Source organism: Sinocyclocheilus grahami, unplaced genomic scaffold (genome assembly GCF_001515645.1).
Source record: "Sinocyclocheilus grahami isolate Dianchi unplaced genomic scaffold, SAMN03320097.WGS_v1.1 scaffold21.1, whole genome shotgun sequence".
Classification (NCBI taxonomy): Eukaryota; Metazoa; Chordata; class Actinopteri; order Cypriniformes; family Cyprinidae; genus Sinocyclocheilus; species Sinocyclocheilus grahami.
The window spans coordinates 1546034-1569998 of record NW_015505200.1 but is presented as its reverse complement, the minus strand read 5'-3'; the positions used below and the strand labels follow the sequence as shown (position 1 = coordinate 1569998).

The window sequence follows — 23965 nt, the reverse complement described above, 5'->3', positions numbered from 1 at the left end:
ATGGCCAGACGTACGGTGATGTTCTGTGCCATGGCTCTTGCAACTGTCTTTATGCCAGGTGAGAATCCATTTTGATAAAAACAAAATATTCTGTTATCCTGAATATTTTCCACAATTCAATCTCAGTGTAAATCACCAGAGCATTATAAAGCATGGACCAAATGACTCCGCATCCATCTATAAAACAAAGCACATAGTATTTTCCAAAACCAAGGTTTCTACAGAACCAGAGAAAACAAATGAGCATTGTGTATTGTTATTCTTTTTTTGTGAACACCTCTGTAAAGTGATTTCAGTCAAACAGTTTCCAAATAGGAAAAGGGAGACCTTGTGAATATTAGCCAACTGTATATTTTCCATGAGCTATAAACATCTAAAGAAACCATCTGGAGATATGCCACAAATAATGTTGCACGTACAGAACATTTTACATCCTTCATTTTATTTTACAGCAGTGGTAATTATAGCAGCAGCCCGTGGGATGGTTCCCCAATCTCTTTGTAGTTTAACAGGTACACTTGCAGGGGGTCCCGGAAGTTTAAGCCCCATTTTAAAGCACTTAGAGCTCTCAGAGAGCCGAGACAGAGTGGTAATCACTAGAATAAGACACAGGCTGCGTTGACGGGAAAAGTGCCATGCTGTGCAGTCATAGTCAGTCTGCATTTTCCTTCATTTCAGAAGTCTGACATTTGGTTCATAACAATTAAAATAGTTTTTTCTTTCCTTTCATTTCTTTTTTTAATGTATGACAGACTTTCTGAGTGCTGGTCCTGTAGGACGCAGTGGAGAAAAGGATGGTGAGTTGGACTTTTTTGTCTAATTATATAATCAGCTATGCTGTAAATGGCACCAACATCACAGCTCTGATGTGAGATAGTGCAATTTAGCATGAATCATTATGCTGCACATCTGCAAAATGGCAGTGGATCATTGTCTCACATAGAGCTTCTCTACAACTTGGCCCCAAAATAGGATCTCCTTCTTCTTAATGTAATTTTAGGTTATACATTTAGAAAATGTTAACAAATAATAGTTATGGACTGTGACACACTTGCAAAGCAAAGAACCCAAATATTCTTAAGAATGCAATCATATCTTCACTCAGTGAATTTTCCTATCTTTTATATTCATACTACTCATCCTGTGCACTGCCAGTCAAAATAGTAATGAATAAAATACACTGTTGTTTGCGGTCAGTAAGATTTTTTTTTAAATAAATACTTTTATTCAGCAAAGATGTATTAAATTAAACTTTCAGTACACCCCTTTATTCATCAAAGAATTATGGGGGGGAAAAAGTATCAAGGTTTCCAAAAAATATTAAGCAGCAAAACTGCCTTCTTCTTTAATAATAGTAAGAAATGTTTCTTGAGCACAAAATCAGCATATTAGAACGATTTCTGAATGATTTAATTTAATTCTGCCCACTAAATGTGGTCCCCTTTAAAAGAAATACACCTTTTTATACAACTCTCAAAAAAGAAAAAAATAGGGAAATACTAAATAGTATTTAAATGATGCTTAAATGACACTTCCTGTTGTCATGTGCTGGTTCAGTTATAGAGGTGAAGACAGACAGCATGTCATCACTGAAAAAGCTGGTCCGTAGCAGGAGGAATGTTGCCTACTACAGGAGTCTACCTGATTTCTGGGGCTGGTATAAACACTTCATGCAGACCAACAACCAGGAGGGAGTGAGTAGCCTTAAACGAAAACTAAGATTGCTAGTCATGGTTATAATCTTTTTGAGATTTTTCTATTTCATGTAATAGTCTTGTAAATAAGTCAACTTTCTTGAGAACTGTTTATAGAAAATTGCGACAAGAGTAAGTAAATTAGCCCAATGTTGTTTCTCTGTGATTATCTCCACAGATTGAGAACATGGATCGCATGTACCTTGTTTACCTCCAGAACAAGCACAGAGTAGAAGAGGGACGCTCCTACAACCATTACCTCACTCACCTGAGCCAAATTTACAAAGCCTGTGCCAACTCTGATGACCCAGACTGCATTGCAGAATCCACCAGCAAACCCAAAGCCAAGATGGTCATGCCTGTTCCTGTGAGGCAAGCTACTGTGACAGTGTGCAACCCTTACCTCGACCCCTACTGCCTCTATGCTGTTAGACCAAAAGCTGCAGAAGAAGAGCCTTCACCCGCCCCAGAAATGGTCCCTGTTCCGATTCTGTCCCCTCTACTACCTCTGCCTCTGAAAACCCCATCAGGTTACTACTACCATGCTCCGGTATTAGAGCCTTTCTTGTCAGCTGAGCAGAGGGCGGAACTGTTACGTATATGCAATCCTTCGGACACAGAGTGTTTGCAGTACCACCTGCGCGCTGCTTACGGCTACAGGCCCTCGCTTGGCCCTCTGCCCTCCTACGCCCACCTTGGATGTGATCCTACCAAAGATCCTTACTGCCAGCCCAAGCTGGTGGCCAGATCACCTTCAGGTTTGTATCACCTGTATCCTACCTGTAACCCTGCCACTGACCCCCTTTGCGTCGCCAATGTTGTTGCACCTGCATCCCAAACCGGTGGGAACACAGAAGCCCCCAAAGAGCAGTTTTGCAACCCTTTGTTTGAAGAGGGCTGCAACCCCCTTACAGCTGCCAAACTAGCTGGACTCAATAAGCCTGTCTTGGAATATGCTCCAAAAGAGCCTGCACCTCTCAGCCTGGCCTGCGACCCTCGCTACGATCCGTATTGTCTGATGGGTGGAGCCGCTGCTCTCAGGAAACCCCCTCTGGTTCTCCCGGAGTTCCAGACCCGTCACCACCTGGGCATCCGTGGGAAGACCAAGGAAGGTTATGACTGCTACATGTTCTATGACAAGGACTGCACCCCAGTAGAGAACCAGGACTTGAGGGCAAGTGCTGCCAGTTCTAAACCCAACTGCCACCCGTATGACCCCAACTGTGGTAAGTTTGCCCCTCAGACGTCCACTGGAGCTGAAGCAGCCAAGAGGGTCAAAGACGGCATCATTGAGCCCCATCCGGACTGTGACCCAGAAATGGATTACTACTGCCGTCTGCGCCGAGCAGAATCCACAAGTCAAGAACACAAAGATGAGCCGGCTCAGCAAGAACAAGTTCACGGCAACCCTCTCCCTGAACACGTGGCACCTGAGTATCCAGTTCCACGATTCGAGGACTTCCTGAGAGGATATATGGGTGGCTATAAGAAATGAGAAAAGAAAAAAAAACTGGATGAGAACTTGCATATTCAATCATGTTTATATACATGTAGCACATGTTTAATGCTTCACAAGCAATTTAGGATCATCCAGGAATAGTTTTTGCATTGATGTTTTCGTAACTCTAGAGATGTCTAAGGTCTTAATTCTGTCTGAAATGTCATGTTGGGAAACAAATCCATGGATTTGGTGGTTTTGTTAGTGGTAATGTGAAGCAATATATATATATTTATGTATTATATAATGTAGGGTTAGGGTACCTGAATAAGACTTATAAAACTAATACTGAGACATAAATCTGTATGGTACTCTTTCTCTAAATGTGTTATGTGACTTCTTGATATATATTTAATGCAGTTTCCAGTTTGATAAAAACAATCTTCTATCTTTCTCTTCTGCATTTTATGTTCAATTTTTTCAATAAATAATTAACTTACTTAAATGAATTAAAGCTGGTGTATTTCAAATGTTAGAGTATACATTAAGATCAAAAATCATAACAGCTTCATATTTTAGTACAGTAAAACAAATGCATCATATTGCAATACAGAAACATTTTTCAAAATTAATTTTCTGAATAGATACTTAAGTTCACATTAGAAATACTGTGTGATTTACATAAAAGTGACAACACATGATATGATATATTGGTACATCTATTATAACAAAAAGAATGTATTGAATTATTAATATAATTTGAATTATGCAAATGCAGAATCAACACATACATTTGATGTGTTTTGTAATGTCAGGTTTTAAAAAGGGGAGCAAGAAAACAGATGAAAGAACGCAAACTTTAAAAAGAGATAACTTCTAAGGGAAAACAAATAAGTCATTCACAATATAAGCTTTTATGTAAGAATTTTTTTTTTGTTTGAACATGTATGCCTTCTGTAGACAGTGAAAAAGGTTTGTGTGGAATAGAAATGTCATTTATTTTAAACACCATGATCAAGTATATAAAAAACACATTAAACATTAGTACCCGATACCCAATATTTAAATTATTCACAATGGCATTTGGCAAAAAGATACCTCAGGCAGATGAAAAATTAGTGCGCTTGATGTTTTTAAAAGAGCTTGGCATGCCAATAAAGTAACACTAATGACTACTCACACAGACAGTGAACATGTTGAAATATGCATTAACTGCAAGTGCACTGTAAATATGCCAATCAGAAGGTCCCTCAGTGGGCAGATCTAACTAAAAAAAGAGCTGATGAAGCACACAAAATATACCTAATACTTGGATTACCCAACACACTCTCCCATGGACACATGGCAGATTTTATTGACAGACATCAACTTGAGTACAAGAAATCCGTTGGGATATGTTACCCAAGTGCAAACTCGGCAGCTTTGCATTTCATACCTCTGGCACGTCTGTTGTGGTTCTTTCTTTACTGTCTAATTGGCCTTAGGTGGGCTTTGAGAGGGGATATAGCAAATACGAGACTTTGAACTGTTGCTTAATGTCTCAGTCAGCATGAGTCCAGTTTGTGCTGACTACACCTCTCCATGGCCTGCATACCTGCGGGACCAGCTGAATGTCATTAAGTGGATGGGAAAGGGCCCTGAATGGTAATGAGGGTAAATATGTCCTCTGCATAAGCAAACAGAAATTAGCAGTGTTCTTCTGTGTGCTGTATTCAGCAGAGCTGCAGAGTTTCTCATTTTAATGTGGTCAGTGAATAAGTTTGTGTTTGAAACACTGCATTCTTGAAAGGGACGGTTATGAGATGAGTCTTCAAGGCAGAAGATCTGGCCTTGAACAGAGATTTCAGTTATTTTGATTGCACTTCTGTACAGTGAAATGTGACCATTGAAAAGCTTAGCTTTTCTTCCCCCAATGGTGAGGTTGAGTGACAAATAAACTTTGACTGACTAATGTTTGGCCCTGAAGGAGCTGCATCTGACAATGATTTTCAAAGCAGATGTTGGTCATATATCTACAGTCCTAAAACTGTCCATTGTAAGTTGCCTCCTGTACTGAAGGTAGTAACCTTTTGATGAAATGAGAGATGCCCCAGTTACATAAACAGTTTTAACTACTTTAATCTCTCTGGGTGACATACTTACAGAACACTGATGACAGATTCTTTGTACTGAGCTTCAAATGAGAAAGTACATATTTGCCATGCAGGAAAAAATAACATCAATATAGCATGGCATGACTTAAGTATATTTATACCTTCAGGTGTGTCCGTTCCTATAAATTGTCTGGAATTTATTTATGGCTAAAGTTGAATTTTAGCATAATAAAATGTTGTGCTCATGGAGGATGAAGAAGCATCTGATGACATGGTTCAAAGGCTTGACAACCCAAGAGGAACATTTTCAGCTGTTGGTTCAGATGGAGTTGTCTGGTACACTTCAGGTTATTCTCAAAGATTTAATTTAAGATGCAGTTGTAGTTTTGTTGCTCCTCTAGAATCTATAAAAAGTTAAACAGTCTGAATCACAGCAACACATGTCATTTTTTATTGAATCAGAGACCTGTGAGTGATATTGGAAAAAAATACATCCTGATTTTCTAAATTCCTAAATTCCATTTCTTACTGGGTTTTAGTGAAACAGTATGATCAGTTTAAATGAGCTTTAAACTATGCACATGCTAAGCTTTAAAATGGTTGAATGATTATCAACGATGAAATATGACATTTTTAGAAAGAAAACAAACAAAATAGCCTAATTGTACCAAATATTTATTCATTTTGTTGTAATTAAAGCAACTGTACGTAGTTTTGTTTATTTTTGCGACTTTGGGGCCCCCAGTTAAGTAAGCGATATTCACTGTCGTAATTACAGTGGATTGCTTTACACGTGTGTTTGTTGCTGCAGTTATCCTTACTTGGCAGTAAAACAATTTGCTCTTTTTGCGGAATTTCATACTAGCTCACCAAACCAGAGCAGACGTTCTGGGGGAGCGCGGTGAAACCATTCACCTTATTAGAAGTCAGTGTACCATCAGAATGACTTTGAAACCGATATTTCAAGGTTAAAAAAACAAAAACAAAAAACAAGTTGATTAGGTATTATCATCATCATAATCATCATTACCTTAAATAAATAAAAATCAACCCCTGGGACATAAAAGTGCAACATCTACTGTATGTTCTTGTGATTTAAAGGACTCAGAAACTAATACACCTAGTTTATTTGAAGAACCTATGTGAAATGTAAAACGTTTTGAATCTGCAATGTGTAATAATGGCTGCGTTTGTCACTTCATTTATTTCAATCTGTTGCATTTCACAGTTAGTCAATCTCGTTCATTGCATCCATACATATTTTTGGATTGGACATTATTTAACCTCTTGAGACCTGGCAAAACATTTTAGGAAAAAAAAAAAAAGTATAGTTTTGCATGTCATTACATTGTTTAGAGCATTAATTTATTTTTTTAATAATTTCATTCATAAGCTATGTTACGTCCTTGGTAGAGGACATCGGGATTCAATAAAAAAATAAAAAATATATATATAGACATGAACACGCATAGGCAAAAGCAATTGATTTAAATATACATTAATACATTTTTAGTTTTCAGGATTTTTAGTTTTTTTTTGTCTCCCAAAATGCGTAATAAACATGCTTTTAGTTCCGGTGTCCTCATATGAGATCAACGTCCTGTTTCGTAACAGAAAGTCTTATTTTGATTTGAAACCCCATAACATTTTCCTGAGATGTTGATTTATGACACAGTTTAAAAATTAGTCAGATTTAAATGATTACAAAATATTATCATTTCCATAAGAGTGTCACTAAATTAATATCAGACATTTTTGAAGACTAAGGAGAGGGAGTGGTCATGGTGAAACAGCCAAACATTTAGTATCTCTGAAATGCCCTGAATGTGCTCTTTACAGGACATCCAGACTAAAACTGTGGCATGTATAGTCTCAGAGAAATTCACTCAAATATAATGTCCTCATATGAGAACGCAGGGTCTCAGGAGGTTAAATCATGCCTGAAATGATTGGTCTACGAGGGGATACTATTGAGAAGTCCAAATTTCCAATTAAGTTTGAAGCTTCATGACCATCATGACTTTTTTTATTCAGCCAGTTGCAATATTTCTTTTGTACAAGCACAGGAGCTAAAGCATAATAATTCAGTTATGTCCTCAACTAGATAAGATGCTCACAGTCTTCTTGCAAACCCATTTTCTTTAATCTATATTGTTCTTTTAGAGTCGAGAATATAGTGCAGAAGATGCATGTTATTTTGAAAAGAATGATTTACTATTCAGAATGTGTCAGTAAGGGACAGGTGGGGGAAGCCAGCCGTGAAATATCCTTTCCCCGAGTAAGGCTTCTCTCATTGGGCATTCTAGAAAGGATGGGAGTATCTACCATACAATACCTGGACAGAATTCCTGAGTCTTCCTTAGAGCATCACTCTCGGCGTACAAACATGAATACAGATAAAAGCATGTTTGAATATACATATATACACACTATCAGTTTTAAGTTCCTATAAATTGTCTGGAATTTATTTATGGCTAAAGTTGAATTTTAGCATAATAAAATGTTGTGCTCATGGAGGATGAAGAAGCATCTGATGACATGGTTCAAAGGCTTGACAACCCAAGAGGAACATTTTCAGCTGTTGGTTCAGATGGAGTTGTCTGGTACACTTCAGGTTATTCTCAAAGATTTAATTTAAGATGCAGTTGTAGTTTTGTTGCTCCTCTAGAATCTATAAAAAGTTAAACAGTCTGAATCACAGCAACACATGTCATTTTTTATTGAATCAGAGACCTGTGAGTGATATTGGAAAAAAATACATCCTGATTTTCTAAATTCCTAAATTCCATTTCTTACTGGGTTTTAGTGAAACAGTATGATCAGTTTAAATGAGCTTTAAACTATGCACATGCTAAGCTTTAAAATGGTTGAATGATTATCAACGATGAAATATGACATTTTTAGAAAGAAAACAAACAAAATAGCCTAATTGTACCAAATATTTATTCATTTTGTTGTAATTAAAGCAACTGTACGTAGTTTTGTTTATTTTTGCGACTTTGGGGCCCCCAGTTAAGTAAGCGATATTCACTGTCGTAATTACAGTGGATTGCTTTACACGTGTGTTTGTTGCTGCAGTTATCCTTACTTGGCAGTAAAACAATTTGCTCTTTTTGCGGAATTTCATACTAGCTCACCAAACCAGAGCAGACGTTCTGGGGGAGCGCGGTGAAACCATTCACCTTATTAGAAGTCAGTGTACCATCAGAATGACTTTGAAACCGATATTTCAAGGTTAAAAAAACAAAAACAAAAAACAAGTTGATTAGGTATTATCATCATCATAATCATCATTACCTTAAATAAATAAAAATCAACCCCTGGGACATAAAAGTGCAACATCTACTGTATGTTCTTGTGATTTAAAGGACTCAGAAACTAATACACCTAGTTTATTTGAAGAACCTATGTGAAATGTAAAACGTTTTGAATCTGCAATGTGTAATAATGGCTGCGTTTGTCACTTCATTTATTTCAATCTGTTGCATTTCACAGTTAGTCAATCTCGTTCATTGCATCCATACATATTTTTGGATTGGACATTATTTAACCTCTTGAGACCTGGCAAAACATTTTAGGAAAAAAAAAAAAAGTATAGTTTTGCATGTCATTACATTGTTTAGAGCATTAATTTATTTTTTTAATAATTTCATTCATAAGCTATGTTACGTCCTTGGTAGAGGACATCGGGATTCAATAAAAAAATAAAAAATATATATATAGACATGAACACGCATAGGCAAAAGCAATTGATTTAAATATACATTAATACATTTTTAGTTTTCAGGATTTTTAGTTTTTTTTTGTCTCCCAAAATGCGTAATAAACATGCTTTTAGTTCCGGTGTCCTCATATGAGATCAACGTCCTGTTTCGTAACAGAAAGTCATATTTTGATTTGAAACCCCATAACATTTTCCTGAGATGTTGATTTATGACAGTTTAAAAAATTTGTCAGATTTAAATGATTACAAAATATTATCATTTCCATAAGAGTGTCACTAAATTAATATCAGACATTTTTGAAGACTAAGGAGAGGGAGTGGTCATGGTGAAACATCCAAACATTTAGTATCTCTGAAATGCCCTGAATGTGCTCTTTACAGGACATCCAGACTAAAACTGTGGCATGTATAGTCTCAGAGAAATTCACTCAAATTTAATGTCCTCATATGAGAACGCAGGGTCTCAGGAGGTTAAATCATGCCTGAAATGATTGGTCTACGAGGGGATACTATTGAGAAGTCCAAATTTCCAATTAAGTTTGAAGGAAAAAAAAAAAACAAAAAAAAACACATCATGACTTTTTTTATTCAGCCAGTTGCAATATTTCTTTTGTGCAAGCACAGGAGCTAAAGCATAATAATTCAGTTATGTCCTCAACTAGATAAGATGCTCACAGTCTTCTTGCAAACCCATTTTCTTTTTTGTCTCCCAAAATGCGTAATAAACATGCTTTTAGTTCCGGTGTCCTCATATGAGATCAACGTCCTGTTTCGTAACAGAAAGTCATATTTTGATTTGAAACCCCATAACATTTTCCTGAGATGTTGATTTATGACAGTTTAAAAAATTTGTCAGATTTAAATGATTACAAAATATTATCATTTCCATAAGAGTGTCACTAAATTAATATCAGACATTTTTGAAGACTAAGGAGAGGGAGTGGTCATGGTGAAACAGCCAAACATTTAGTATCTCTGAAATGCCCTGAATGTGCTCTTTACAGGACATCCAGACTAAAACTGTGGCATGTATAGTCTCAGAGAAATTCACTCAAATATAATGTCCTCATATGAGAACGCAGGGTCTCAGGAGGTTAAATCATGCCTGAAATGATTGGTCTACGAGGGGATACTATTGAGAAGTCCAAATTTCCAATTAAGTTTGAAGCTTCATGACCATCATGACTTTTTTTATTCAGCCAGTTGCAATATTTCTTTTGTACAAGCACAGGAGCTAAAGCATAATAATTCAGTTATGTCCTCAACTAGATAAGATGCTCACAGTCTTCTTGCAAACCCATTTTCTTTAATCTATATTGTTCTTTTAGAGTCGAGAATATAGTGCAGAAGATGCATGTTATTTTGAAAAGAATGATTTACTATTCAGAATGTGTCAGTAAGGGACAGGTGGGGGAAGCCAGCCGTGAAATATCCTTTCCCCGAGTAAGGCTTCTCTCATTGGGCATTCTAGAAAGGATGGGAGTATCTACCATACAATACCTGGACAGAATTCCTGAGTCTTCCTTAGAGCATCACTCTCGGCGTACAAACATGAATACAGATAAAAGCATGTTTGAATATACATATATACACACTATCAGTTTTAATAGCAGGAATAATATGCAAGTATCATGACTCAGAATGTGTCAGTAAGGGACAGGTGGGGGAAGCCAGCCGTGAAACATCCTTTCCCCGAGTAAGGCTTCTCTCATTGGGCATTCTAGAAAGGATGGGAGTATCTACCATACAATACCTGGACAGAATTCCTGAGTCTTCCTTAGAGCATCACTCTCGGCGTACAAACATGAATACAGATAAAAGTATGTTTGAATATACATATATATACACTCACTATCAGTTTTAATAGCAGGAATAATATGCAAGTATCATGATGTATGCTTCTGTAGAGATGGCAGATAGATCAAAATATCTCTATCTAGTCAGAGAAACCCTAAACTCCCATGCAGGACATCTCTTCCAGCAAACTTTTATCATGTAGACACCTACACAGGATGAAGGATACTCTCTTTCTAGCATTATTGAGAATAAAATGAGTAGGAGGACAATTGCATAAACCACCCCATTTTGTCATGTTATATTAGAAACACAGCCTATTAGGCTTCACACCGAATCCCCCTACTGTCTGGTCTTCTAGCTTCACAATGCTCTATTGTGATTGAATTCCTCCGGTTTGTTTGGAAGTTCACTGTAGATGGCGAATGAAGAGATAAATGGAGTCTGCTCCTACTCTGAATAAACCATCATCCTCAGACCTCATTGACTTTGGCAATGCAGTAATTGTACCCAGCAGGCTATGACCCATTTAGCAGGGATTAAATCTCACAAATCTTTTCATTTAGTATTTGTAGAAGTTTCTCACCGGTTCAATTTTTTGTTAAAGGGAGAGTTCACGGATTTTCAATCAGCTTTGTATTGTTACAACATCGGCAGTCAAGTAAATGAACAATTATATTAGAAACACAGCCTATTAGGCTTCACACCGAATCCCCCTACTGTCTGGTCTTCTAGCTTCACAATGCTCTATTGTGATTTAATTCCTCCGGTTTGTTTGGAAGTTCACTGTAGATGGCGAATGAAGAGATAAATGGAGTCTGCTCCTACTCGGAATAAACCATCATCCTCAGACCTCATTGACTTTGGCAATGCAGTAATTGTACCCAGCAGGCTATGACCCATTTAGCAGGAATTAAATCTCACAAATCTTTTCATTTAGTATTTGTAGAAGTTTCTCACCTGTTCAATTTTTTGTTAAAGGGAGAGTTCACGGATTTTCAATCAGCTTTGTATTGTTACAACATCGGCAGTCAAGTAAACGAACAGTGTATTATTTTTCTGTTACCTTCACCAATTACTAGTCAAGTCAGCCGAGTGATGTAAAACGCATCATCGGGTGTACTTTTGACTGCCGGATTTTGTAAAACCTACAGATTGTTCGTCCATATTTTTGTATCCCCGCTCACAGATAGTCTGATCAAGCCAGGTGCATTATGGGTGCTGAAGTCTTTCATCAACATGTTTTCTTTCAATTACAAAACCTGTGCTAATTGAAAGAAAACAAGACAAAGACTGAATCCAAGATTTGGTGATAATATAGCATAATGAGAGAGCTGCAAGCAATTTTGACCAAATTAGGTAAAAGATTTTCATCACAACACGAAAGTTAAAACCCCATCTTGCAAGCAGTGAATTACCCCTTTAATGTAATCATGTGAGTTTGTGTAACGAAAGTCTACTGAAGGCGAGCGTAAGTGAGAACCCAAGTGCAGTTGATTTACAGTGATCCAAACAATAAACGAAGACTAGAGAGACAGACTTGACGAGGCACAAACAGACTTGACTCACCGACAGTGGGTTACAACATCAATACACGACCAGAGACAATGGCAACATGGTGGCTACTTATAGCAAACAAGAGGGTCACATGACAAGAACAAACCAAATGGGAAACAAGACACATGACTAAGAAAATTGAGATTTATAATGTTACATAAATGTCTGTTTCAAAGTTTCCACCAAAATATTAAACGGCACAACTGTTTTCAACGTTGATAATAGTATGTAAGGTTTTTTGAGCACCAAATCAGCATATTTGAATGATTTCTGGAGAATCATGACACTGAAGACTGCAGTAATGGCTGCTGAAAATTTATTATTATAGTAATGTATACAATTATTTTAAATTGTAAGATTATTTCACAGTGTTACTGTTTTACTGTATTTGTAATCAAATAAATACAGCCTTGGTGAGCATTAGAAGCTTCTTTTAAAAACATTTTAAAAAATCCTACTGACCCCAAACATATAGTGTAGGAAGCCTGCTCTTGGAGAGCTACCTTCCTGCAAACTTCCATTCCAGCCTTGCTCCAATATTGTCAAGTAACCCTGATTATCTGGTTCAGATGAGAGCTGAAATCTGCAGGACAGCTGTCCAGGAGCAGGGTTGGAGATCCCTGTTGTAGACAGTATGTCAGCTAAACCTTTGACAACAATAATTTTGCACTATTGGTTATATTTACATTTAATACATGCAAGAGAATGCAAGTGAGATTCCTGAAGAAACGCTTTGTTATCACTTGCAGCGAAAGACAGGAGAAGCCTTACATCAGAAGCTTTTTTTTAGTGTGAACTTGAACACGTCTCAGCATTCTCACACTCTAGTGTTCCTCACAGCTCATCCGGACTGGTGTCTTCTCTGGTGTCAACCCTAGTGCTGCCTCATATGCCAGATGTTATAGTCTCTGCATACATAAAAAGAGTGTTTAAAATAATTCTGACAGGATCACAGGATCATGTTTAAAGAGGTATATAAATAGAGCTCAGCAAACAATATCTTTTGTTTTCGTTCCATTTATTGCAACTGCAGAATATTAGCAATAGTAAGGAAGATTTGAAAATGCAAGTTAGACATTTAGCTGTAGATGTATTAGTATTTTTGTATATGGAGGGTGTGAATGGGTGGAGTGGGTATGTATGTTTGAATTATTTGACTTGCCATGTTTTTTTGTAAGGTAATGCTCTCAAATGCCCCTTAAGATCAGTTTCAGGCAAATACTGCTCTATAATTTTAAAATTAAAAAAGTTATTTTTTTTACACTGGTAGTGGGACAATCCATTTATTATATCTAGACCTGATCTCATACAGTAGGTATTTTTATAAATGAGTTAAGCAAAAAATGTGGAGTTAAGGCTAAATACTACATTGATGATTTTACTAATTATAGTAGGTAAATTCAGCAGTAATTTTTTTTTCTGAATTATGACTATCCAGAACTCCTTTGTATCACACAGAGCAGAGGTTGTGATCTGTTCTGTCTCATCAACAGGCTGGGGGTGGGCGACAAGATGGCTTATTGTACATTTCTCTGTATAGGCTTTGGCTATTACTCCTTCAAAATGCAAGGTCAAGGTAACGGAGATCTGCAAGGGAGTGGTACCTGAGCTCATGGCAAGGATGAGTGAGGCGGCGGATGTAGCTCACAGATTGGGCAGGCCAGTGTGGGGTTGAGGGAGGGCCATTATCCTCCTTTTTGCGCTGTGCTGGGTAAGAGACTTCATCTGGAAAAGTGCAAAAAACAGTGACTACCTCAAATAACGCAAACTATGCTTCGGAGAAGACCTGACAAAAGAAGAAAAAGCGTCCTGTGCACTGCTATGACCTTATGTACAAAAAGCAGGCAATGAAGGGAAAAAGGCTTACTTTATCGGCTCTAAAGCATACATTGACGGAAGAGAAATGTTCCAGAAAAAATGGATACTACTTGATTCCTGCTCGCTTGAAGCAAAATCAGGGATGATTGTTTCGAAGATAAGCACTTTTTTATTTACTATTAGTATTTAGTTTATAATTACCATTTGGCTGTTTGCCTATATTTCCAAATTTAGAAGGAGAAAAGCAGAGCTTTCTTTTTTTTCTTTCTCTGTAATATTACTTTTTTATTTGTTCGAGTTTGCCGTGTTTGATGATCTTAAAGTTATGTTCTATTAATGCCAGAGGTTTGAGGAACTTAGTCCAAAGAAAAGCCTTTTTTCTTTTTTTGCAAAGAATACAAAAGTGACTTAATTTTCACTCAAGAGGCTCATTTGTGAGGACTTTAATTTTTGGAAAAACCAATGTGGAGGTGAGATGTGGTTAGCTCATGGCTCCAGTCACTCAGGTGGAGTTGCAATTTTAGCACATACTTTCCATGGAAAATATGTGTGGAGCAAAGGGGATTCTAAAGATCATTGGATAATATTACTGATTTATGTAAATTCATTTTTGTTAATGTTTATGTGTACTGTTCAAAAGATGCAAACACTTTGTTATTAGGTGAAATTGAAAGTTGTGTTAACTCGACCATGAAAAACAACCCTAATGCTAAATGAATTATTGGAGGTGACTTTTATTGGGTCATGAATGTTTCCATGGATAGATTCCCTCCTAGAGCAAACAGTGAGTTTAGTGATCTTTTACGTTTAAGTTACAGTCTTGACTTAATTGATATTTAGAGGGTAAAAAAAAAACTCAACTAAGCAGTTTACTTGGAGCAACAAAAATTTCTCAACAATCCAGTATTGACTTTTGGTTGGTTTCTTCAGACTTAGAGTCTTTTATTATAGATACATCTATACTGCCAGTTGCTTTCACTGACCATAAATCATTAGCTTTAAAATTGTATTATCAGGACGTAAAAATCATAGACTTATTGGAGGATACTGGAAACTCAATAACTCACTACTAAATTATGAGGACTTGAAATCCATTATAGAAAGACTTATCCATAAGCATTGGATCTCTGCAATTAAAAATGGTGTATTTGGTAAACAATTGGAACAATTGAAATAGGGCTTGAGAGCCAATTCCACACGTGGTATGGCTACATCGTGGGCCTTACTCAGGGGAGTTTCTGTTCCAGATATTTGTTCAGCAGCTAGTAGGGCTATGCCACACACTTTTGTGTAGTTCTATAGACTGGACGTGTCTGAGCCATCCTGAGCACATGCAGTGCTGGTAGCTAGGTCTGTGCCCATTTAATTTTTATGGGTGATAGCAGTGATATGGGTACAATCCGGGAATGGTCTATATCTCCCATAGTGAAACACCGAGTGAAGTTAGAAAAAGAATAATGGGTATTCTAATGTAAACCCGGGTTCTTTGATAACAGAGTGAGGTGTTTCACCAGCACTTCCTTCCTTGCACAGGTACGGGAAGAAATCTCTCTATAATGACTTTGGCAGGGGTCGACCTGGCTGATATAGTTGCCGTGGAGTCTGGTTACAGGTCGACCTGTCTGTCAAAGACAGATGTGGTGTCATAAGAGCTTCTGGAGTTGGTCACAGCCAAAGCATTTTAAAAAGCTTATTATAAAATTATTATTTTAAAGTTCTCTTTTGTGATTTCTGGAAAAATATCAATGTTAAGGTTTCAAACAGTTTCCTTTAATGTTGTTTTTATGTGTGTTTCAGGACATCCTGAGAAGGATGACTGGGAAAACTCAAACCAGCAATATAACTAACAAGACAGATCCTCGCTCTCTGAATTCAAGAGTGTTCATTGGTAACCTCAACACTGCTGTGGTCAAGAAAACTGACATTGAGCTCATTTTTGCCAAGTATGGCAAGATTACGGGCTGCTCTGTGCACAAGGGCTTTGCTTTCGTCCAGTATGCCTGCGAGAGGAACGCTCGATTGGCTGTGGCTGGTGAGAACACCAGGGTGCTGGCTGGACAGACCTTAGGTAAGTGAAATTGATTTCTCTTTTTATTGATGTAAATGATTGGACTCAAACAGGTGACAATGATTTCAATGAGGAGGAAGGTAGAAAAAAGTAGAGCAGGAGAAAATGAGAAAAGGAAAGAAAGGTGTGAGATCTACAGACACAGAGACAGTTGTTCTTAGGTCATAGCCGTTCCCATGACTACCTGTTAAATATTCATCATCCTTTATTAAAAATGAAACTCCTGCTGTCACTGTTGCAGCAGTGGGTCTTTTGTGCTGGACTGATTTTCCTTAAGGTTACCGTTACCTTTTTTTGAACTGCTTTATTTATTTATTTATTTTTAGATGACTTGATCTTTCCTTGTGAAAAAATATTAGTTGCTTGATTTGATACAGCGCTGAGCATTTGTAACCAGCAAAGTGTTTTGTTTAATTTCAGAAAGAAAGAAAAAAAGTATTTTGATGAAAAATTCTAATGGCTTTGGATGGTTTAGGGCACTTTTCAGCTTGTCAGTTTGGGAGATCACTGCTCCACATTTTAATATAGTTATTTTAAAAATAGTAACCAAATCAGCATAGTATTTAACAGCAGCTGTGGGATGCTGTTCTTATGATGTACAACATGATCCAAGATCAGAGACAATCTGAGACAAGAGTATAAACGGCATCTAATGCTGATATATATATGTACTAATCATACATTTATACATGCTGTATATGTTTGTGAAAGATTATTTTCTTAAATATGGTAGATAAACACAAAAAGTATTTTCTTAAATAATGCTTTATTTATTTATTTAATAAATGTATTTTATTGATACAAAACAGCAGTATTTATTGAGTCCAGATTAGTAAATTATAATTGTTTTGATTTTTTTTTTCTTCAAATTTTTGTTGCATATTTGTCAACACCCCCATTTTGTGTCAGTGGTACGGTCTGGAATGGTGCATGCCTGTATGCTGAACTCTATTCAGTCAGTCTCTCAAAGTGTCACTATATGGTGAAGTGAGTTCAAAATCTGAGACAAGAGTATAAACGGCATCTAATGCTGATATATATATGTACTAATCATACATTTATACATGCTGTATATGTTTGTGAAAGATTGTTTTCTTAAATATGGTAGATAAACACAAAAAGTATTTTCTTAAATAATGCTTTATTTATTTATTTATTTAATAAATGTATTTTATTGATACAAAACGGCAGTATTTATTGAGTCCAGATTAGTAAATTATAATTGTTTTGATTTTTTTTTTCTTCAAATTTTTGTTGCATATTTGTCAACACCCCCATTTTGTGTCAGTGGTACGGTCTGGAATGGTGCATGCCTGTATGCTGAACTCTATTCAGTCAGTCTCTCAAAGTGTCACTATACTGTGAAGTGAGTTCATGGGAAAGGAATCATTTATTCCTCAAAATATTGTATGTACAACCTAATGGACATGTACAGAAGAACAATGCATAAAGGGAAGCGGAATCAGAGATGTAAGTATTTTACAGACAGATAAGTACCTTATTTCTGATAAGTGCTTTTAATACATGATTTGTAACAGAATCAGTAAAATCGAAATAAGTATAATAATACTTTTGCAGTTTTGTAAATTAAAATGAACGTTTTTAGGAAATGTTAGTAATAACGTAATATTATAGTTCTGTTTTTCTCGTTTGATATTTTAAATCTGTTTAATTATTAATAAATACATTTAATAAATGCAATTAAAATGTACATATGAAACATGTGTTTGTAATTAAGTGCAGGAGATCTCCTGTGGAAAGCATCTTCTAAATGACAAGTAACCAAATGTACTTATATGTAGTAAAAAGTGAGAAAATATGCAGTTTCCATAAGGAATTATTTCTACTTGATCTCAAATGACTTAATAAAAATAAATAAATAAATAAATACTTGTAAGTAAAAAAATAGATTTGTTGCAACCTAATATAGTTATTGCACTTTAAAAATATTAAAATATTATATTACTTAATATAATAATTAGCAATAATAATTAGTATCACAAAATTATATTATTTACAATAAAAATATTTTTTGACTTGAATAAAATGTTTATTTCAGTGCTGCTAGATGAAACATTTTTAAGATTATAAATCTTGTTCATTCTTTCTTTCTTTCTTTCTTTCTTTCTTTCTTTCTTTCTTTCTTTCTTTCGACCTGTCTGAAATGTAGTACAGCACATCACCTTTATTAGCTAGCTGAGCATGATTTATTTTTCTCCTTGACGACAGAATTTTCTCCTTTAACTTTTTCATACTCTTTGACCGACTCCAGAAGATTTTAAATGCAGTCTTGACCAGACCAAGTAGTCAAAAAATTTAAATTACTATAATTAGATGTTTGCAGAAACGTAATTTTCTAAACCCCAAAAGCTGTTAAATTTGGATGCAAGTTTCTGTTCATAATGAGCATCCATGTTTTGTGTGTGTCTAATCAAAGACACAAAGCAAAGTTTTGTAGCTGTGCACACACAAGACTGCAGGGATAATGAGCGGCACTGAAAATGGATACAATGTCCTCAAGTGTACAAACCATTCCAGACAATTGCGCACATCAGTCACCAAATTACATCACGCCACAAAGGAATGAATAACGGAAGTGGAAGAGATGTTTGATAAGTAGGTCATGAATGGAAAACACTCATTAGTGAAAGAGATACAAAACAAATGCCAGAGGTGTCTGAATAATATTCATAGGCTACTAGCTAAAACAGAACTATATGAATTGGGTTTTAATGTCTGCAAAGTGATTTTCTTTGAAAATAAATAATGTCCTTGAAGTTCTTTCTTGCTTAGTCCGGTATCTCGAGTCACTTTGTTTGCTGAGGTTTATCAGAGCAGATATTTATTTTAGAGTTTGGCATTCAGGCACAAGTTTAGGCATAAGACTTCAGTTATGTCTCGTCAAATGAATCACTCAAAAAACTTAGACACATTGACATTGAGCAGAGGTCATCACTAAGAGAAATGCCAGTCTTCTCTCTACGCTAAGCCTGACAGACCTTTGAGAGAACAGCATACTGAGTAGAGGAGGCCCATTGGTAAACTCAGATTAAAGTATTGATATGGCTCCATGTCTAAAATGTGGTGGTATTTTAAATGATCCGCACATATCGAGTGAAATGTCTAGCGTGTCATGGGACCACCCACTGATTATTGGAGCAGCTAGATGATTCAAACTGTTTTGGATCGTTTTTGTCTCCCAAGAAACCATTATTAAGATCTCACAAAATCATTATCGAGAATTTAAATCACTTGCTTCCCCAATAATGTTGTCAAAGAGACTCAATGAAGTCGTTCGTGTACCTCAAACTGTAAAGAAGTGTTTGATTTGTCATGAGAATACATGAACTAAAAAAAATTTATGGCTTGAATGCAAGATTAACCATTTATTGTGTCACTGTTCATGCTAATGATGACTTCCTTTTGAACATCAAACACAAAAACAATTCTTGACCCCATTCTGTTCATGAAAAAAGTATACACGAACCTAGAAATATTGAGCAGAATATTAAAATCTCATCTTATCAACAGACTAAACCTTCTGATATTTTCTTGAATATTAAAAAAATAAACGTATTGTGACAAACGTAATAAAAACTTTTTAAAAAGCATAATAAAAATGCTTTTTTATTAATAATATAATATAATATATTAAATATATATATATATATATATATTATTAAGTTAATAAAAAATGCAAAATGATACAAATAAAATATATAATCTTCCAAATTAGTACTGGTCAGAAATAAGATCTTAAAGGGATATTTCACTCAACATTTACTAACTCTCATGTCATTTTTGGTCAGATGTTTTTGATGGAGTAATTTTTGGATGAACTATCCCTTTATGTTTCTCTAACATTTTAGAAACCGACATCAAACTCATGAAGATATCTTTTGAACTTCAAACACTTTAAATCAACATAATTACATTAATTTGAAGAGAACTTCTTTTTATTAAAGCTTTTGTGTTAACGTCAAACTAATTATTATGTTTCCATGGAAAACGTCCGCTCTCATCGCAGAAGGTTAGCTGTAATTAGAAACTGCTAATTAAAGAGGATGAAACTAACATGATCTTCCCAATCAACTGTTTTTTCTCCTGCTTTTCAGTTGCTGTATTTGAATGTATTTTCCAATATATTCATTAAAATGTTTTGAAACTTCAATCTCATGAATATATTCCGAGCAAAGCATGACTGTCTCCATTTGAAAGGTCTGTATGCTTCCATAATGAATTTGGCTCAGTCAGGCAAAGACTAATCTAAACTTTGAAAGTGCACTACTTTTCTTCACAGATTTAATGCTTTGTTTTGCGCTTCATCAGAGTGAAGACTGAAATTGCTTGTAAATGTCTTAAAGCCCTGAATTGTCAGGCACCCAGGCAGCCCGTCCTTCTGGATAATGTGCCGGGTGACCTTGAAAGGCACTCAGGTGTGATTGTGCATCTGTGTGTGTGTGTGTGAGGCTGTTGCTCTGATAGCATCTCTCTTTCTGATGAGACAGATGAGATCCATCAGTCATTTATTCTGTGGCATAATGCCTATGCACTTTCTCAGGGCGCAGAGGCTTTTCTAAGTCCATTATATTCATCGGCCAATGTTAGTCATTCATTTGAAGGAGAGTATAATTAAAAGGGAAAGCGTATACTGTTTTTGTAGAATGCCCTTTGCTCTTCCCACAGACATGAACATGGCTGGAGAACCACGTCCTTACAGGACAAAAGTGGCATCCAAGCAACCTTTCTCCTTATACAGGTGAGCCACCTAAATTGAAAAAAAGAAAGAAAGGAAAAATCTGCATTTTTTCCCCCATTGTAATGAGTAGATATGGAAAGATTTCATTAACATTTTTCTCATCTTTTTTATTTATTTATAAGTGGCTATGAATTTCATAATGATTTCTACAGGGATGATTTCTATACCAGGTATGTATATGCATTCACTAATGCAAATGCAATAATTCAAAGCTAATCATTTTATACAGTTACACTGGTATTTCAGTAGTATTGGTAAGATCTTTTCTTACAGGAGCTTTGTAATATGTTTTTGTTAATTACATTTTTAGTTAAGATCCACCTTGTCTCGTATGACCTTTTCTATGTTATGAAAAACTGATGTAAGGTGGAGAAAACAATTTAAAGCTAAAAAGTAGAGGAAGAACTTCCCCTAATAACCATAATTAATGTCATTTTATTGGTTTGACTTGGATTCTTTGCTCAGGCTAATGATGAGCAGTCCTCTCCTGAGAGACATTAGCTGAATGTCAGAAAGCTGCTGGCTCGTTAACTGAGCAGCGCAGACACACCGGTCATCTTTCCTCTGACATTTTCATGTGTTTGCTTTCACTCCTCATTTGGCAGAGCTGAGATTTATACATCTCCATGGAAAATATGTGTGTGCTAAATTCCTTCAGTGCGGTTATTTAAAAATATGCAAGTAAGAGCTAATTATGCTCATCAAGCGTTGTCTCAGGGGAGAAGGACTAAAAAGTGATCTTGCTCTTTTGCATGTAGACTAAGATATTCTCTCATCTCTTTATATTGTCTATCATAAAGTGTAAATGATTATATAAAAAAAAAAAATTTAATTTAATAATAATAATTGAGTGACATTTAACTAAAAAATCAACAAGGACTTCTTAATGTCATTACAGTATACACTACTGTACTTTTCAGTATACAGTTTACAGTAAAAATACAGTAAAAACAGTAATATTTTAAATTATTTTTACAATTTAAAATAACTGCTTTCTATTATAATACATTTTAAAATGTAATTTATTCCTGTGACGGCAAAGCTGAATTTTCAGCAGCTATTATTTCAGTCTTCAGTCGTCACACGATCCTTCAGAAATAATTTTAATATGATGATTTGGTTTTCAAGAAAAATTTCATATTATTATCAATACTGAAAACAGTTGTGCTGCTTAATATGTTTGATAATATAAAACCGTGATACACTTTTTAGTGATTAAAAAAAAAAAATAATAATAATAACATCAAATATTTTTATATATTTCTCTTCAGGATTTTTGACATTCATGGGAGATTAGCACCATCCCCTCGGGCTATGATACCTAACAAGCATTCCCGTTTGCTTGCACTCTCAACACGCAGGACAAAAAACTCTTTCCAGCCAAAGATGTCCACCTGCTCTTCTTATCTGAAAACGCTGTCGCCAGGTTCCTTATGCTCTATGGGTTTGTCCATCATTCCAAGTCTATTTTTGTCATATCATTGCAATTTCAATTACCATGTTTTTAGCCCCTAGAAGACTCCGTAATCAGGTGCCTTTAATAACCGGGACTTTGATATAACATGTCCATACCATCCATCATCTACTGCCAACCATAATCATTTAAAATAATAAAATAAAATTTTACAGTAATGAGCTGATAAAATCACAGTGCTGCATATTCATCCTCCTCATTATTTGTTTGTTTGTTTTTATCTAAGTGAAATCCGATCAGCTCTTGACAATCAAGCAAGAACTGTCCCAGATAAAGCTTAAGATCGACTCCTTACTGGGAAGGCTAGAGAAGATTGAACAGAAGCAGTTAGCAGAAGCAGGTAAGAGGATGAAATGAACATTGCTGTCAGCGTAGAGGCCATGTTGGCAAGAGGAAAGATTACAAACACTTGTCTTCATCACTTTCAATGTCAGTGCAGGAAATCGAAAACAGCACCACTCGTGTCTACACACACACACAAACATTTGGACTAGGAGAGGAAACAAATACCTGCACATTAATCTCATTATCTCATTCATCTTTCTGTCCATGATCTCAAAATTGTGTAGAAGTCCACAGGAAGCACGAGAAGGCCTATCAATCTCTCTATAGTGAGACAGAAGAGGATGCGGGGTCTTGGGAAGTGACTGATGAAGGTGATGCTGGAAATAATGACAGGGCTAATGGTGAACTGGTGAGCTGTCATTGAACTCATCTGAATGGGAAATGGCATTTGTTTTTATTTGATATATCAGCAAGACCCACTTGTATAGGATATAATTGTGTGTGTGTGTGTGTGTTAAATCCCAGATAGAAAACCACATATCTGATGTAGACAACTGAGCAAGGTTGGTACCACAAATTCTTGTCACATTATATTTAACATACTTCTCTCTTTTTATTTGTCATTATCAAAAAAGTATATTGCCTCTGTCTTTCAAGACTTTTGTGAGATGTACTGATGTCACTACTGGAGATCTGAGACTCTCTGCTCTCCATGTAAGAAGAATATTATATTGTTATACCCATCATTTTCAGTCAGATTTGAGCATTCATAAGCAATGCCCTGTAAACTAAAAGCCACTTTAGCCATTCATTTCTGAGTACTGATGTCTCTGAAATGTCTCATTATTTGACCTTCAATATCAGGAAAACAGAAAGTCCTCTTTTGCTTCATTTCAGTGTATAACCGACAGTTTCTTGGATAATACTTAATGTATTTCCAAAATAAATTCTGTGATATTTCTATATTTAAAAAATATTGAAATATTTTTTCACTTTTTTCTTTCTGCAGGACTGGGACCAGCACACCTGTCAAGTTGACTGTTTTTGGAAGATATCCAGTTGGAATTGTTCACCCTTTCATGTCAAGTTATTTATTTATTTGTTTGTTTGTAGTTTTTTATTCATTCAACTGGTCATACCTTTACATACGTGAGTATTTATAGTCAGACAAAACAAAAGGATGAAACCATAACTTAATATGTAAAATAAGTAATGTATTTTATCTAGAAAATGCGATAAACTTCAGTGTCACGGTCAGTAA

General features: G+C 35.8%; 2 protein-coding genes across 4 annotated transcripts; both read left to right on the top strand.

Annotated features, from left to right (window-relative positions):
- LOC107558199 (uncharacterized) lies at positions 1-3189 on the top strand. Its single transcript, XM_016241823.1, has 3 exons — positions 1-58; positions 1558-1694; positions 1873-3189. Exons 1-3 carry the CDS (start codon positions 1-3, stop codon positions 3187-3189), a joined length of 1512 nt encoding a protein of 503 aa, XP_016097309.1.
- A 12741-nt stretch (positions 3190-15930) lies between these two features.
- On the top strand, positions 15931-23965 carry LOC107556749 (RNA-binding Raly-like protein). 3 transcript variants are annotated; one of them, XR_001605315.1, is made up of 9 exons: positions 15931-16186; positions 20873-20945; positions 21068-21115; positions 22217-22389; positions 22646-22759; positions 22989-23113; positions 23230-23267; positions 23362-23418; positions 23714-23965. XR_001605315.1 is itself a non-coding variant. In XM_016239949.1 (8 exons), the coding sequence occupies exons 1-7, from the start codon at positions 15931-15933 to the stop codon at positions 23260-23262; spliced, it is 822 nt and encodes a 273-aa protein (XP_016095435.1). In that variant the 3' UTR covers positions 23263-23267; positions 23714-23728. The 3 variants fall into 3 exon arrangements, 2 of the variants coding, with proteins under 2 accessions (XP_016095435.1, XP_016095441.1); XM_016239949.1 differs by lacking the exon at positions 23362-23418 and having other exon boundaries at positions 23714-23728; XM_016239955.1 differs by lacking the exon at positions 23714-23965 and having other exon boundaries at positions 22989-23075; positions 23362-23390.

Coding starts and splice junctions, on each gene's coding strand:
- LOC107558199 (XM_016241823.1), top strand. CDS start 1: ATGGCCAGACGTACGGTGATGTTCTGTGCCATGGCTCTTGCAACTGTC. Junction 59..1,557: donor TGCAACTGTCTTTATGCCAG/GTGAGAATCCAT, acceptor GTGCTGGTTCAG/TTATAGAGGTGAAGACAGAC. Junction 1,695..1,872: donor AGACCAACAACCAGGAGGGA/GTGAGTAGCCTT, acceptor TTATCTCCACAG/ATTGAGAACATGGATCGCAT.
- LOC107556749 (XM_016239949.1), top strand. CDS start 15,931: ATGACTGGGAAAACTCAAACCAGCAATATAACTAACAAGACAGATCCT. Junction 20,946..21,067: donor CAACCTTTCTCCTTATACAG/GTGAGCCACCTA, acceptor TTTATTTATAAG/TGGCTATGAATTTCATAATG. Junction 21,116..22,216: donor AGGGATGATTTCTATACCAG/GTATGTATATGC, acceptor ATTTCTCTTCAG/GATTTTTGACATTCATGGGA.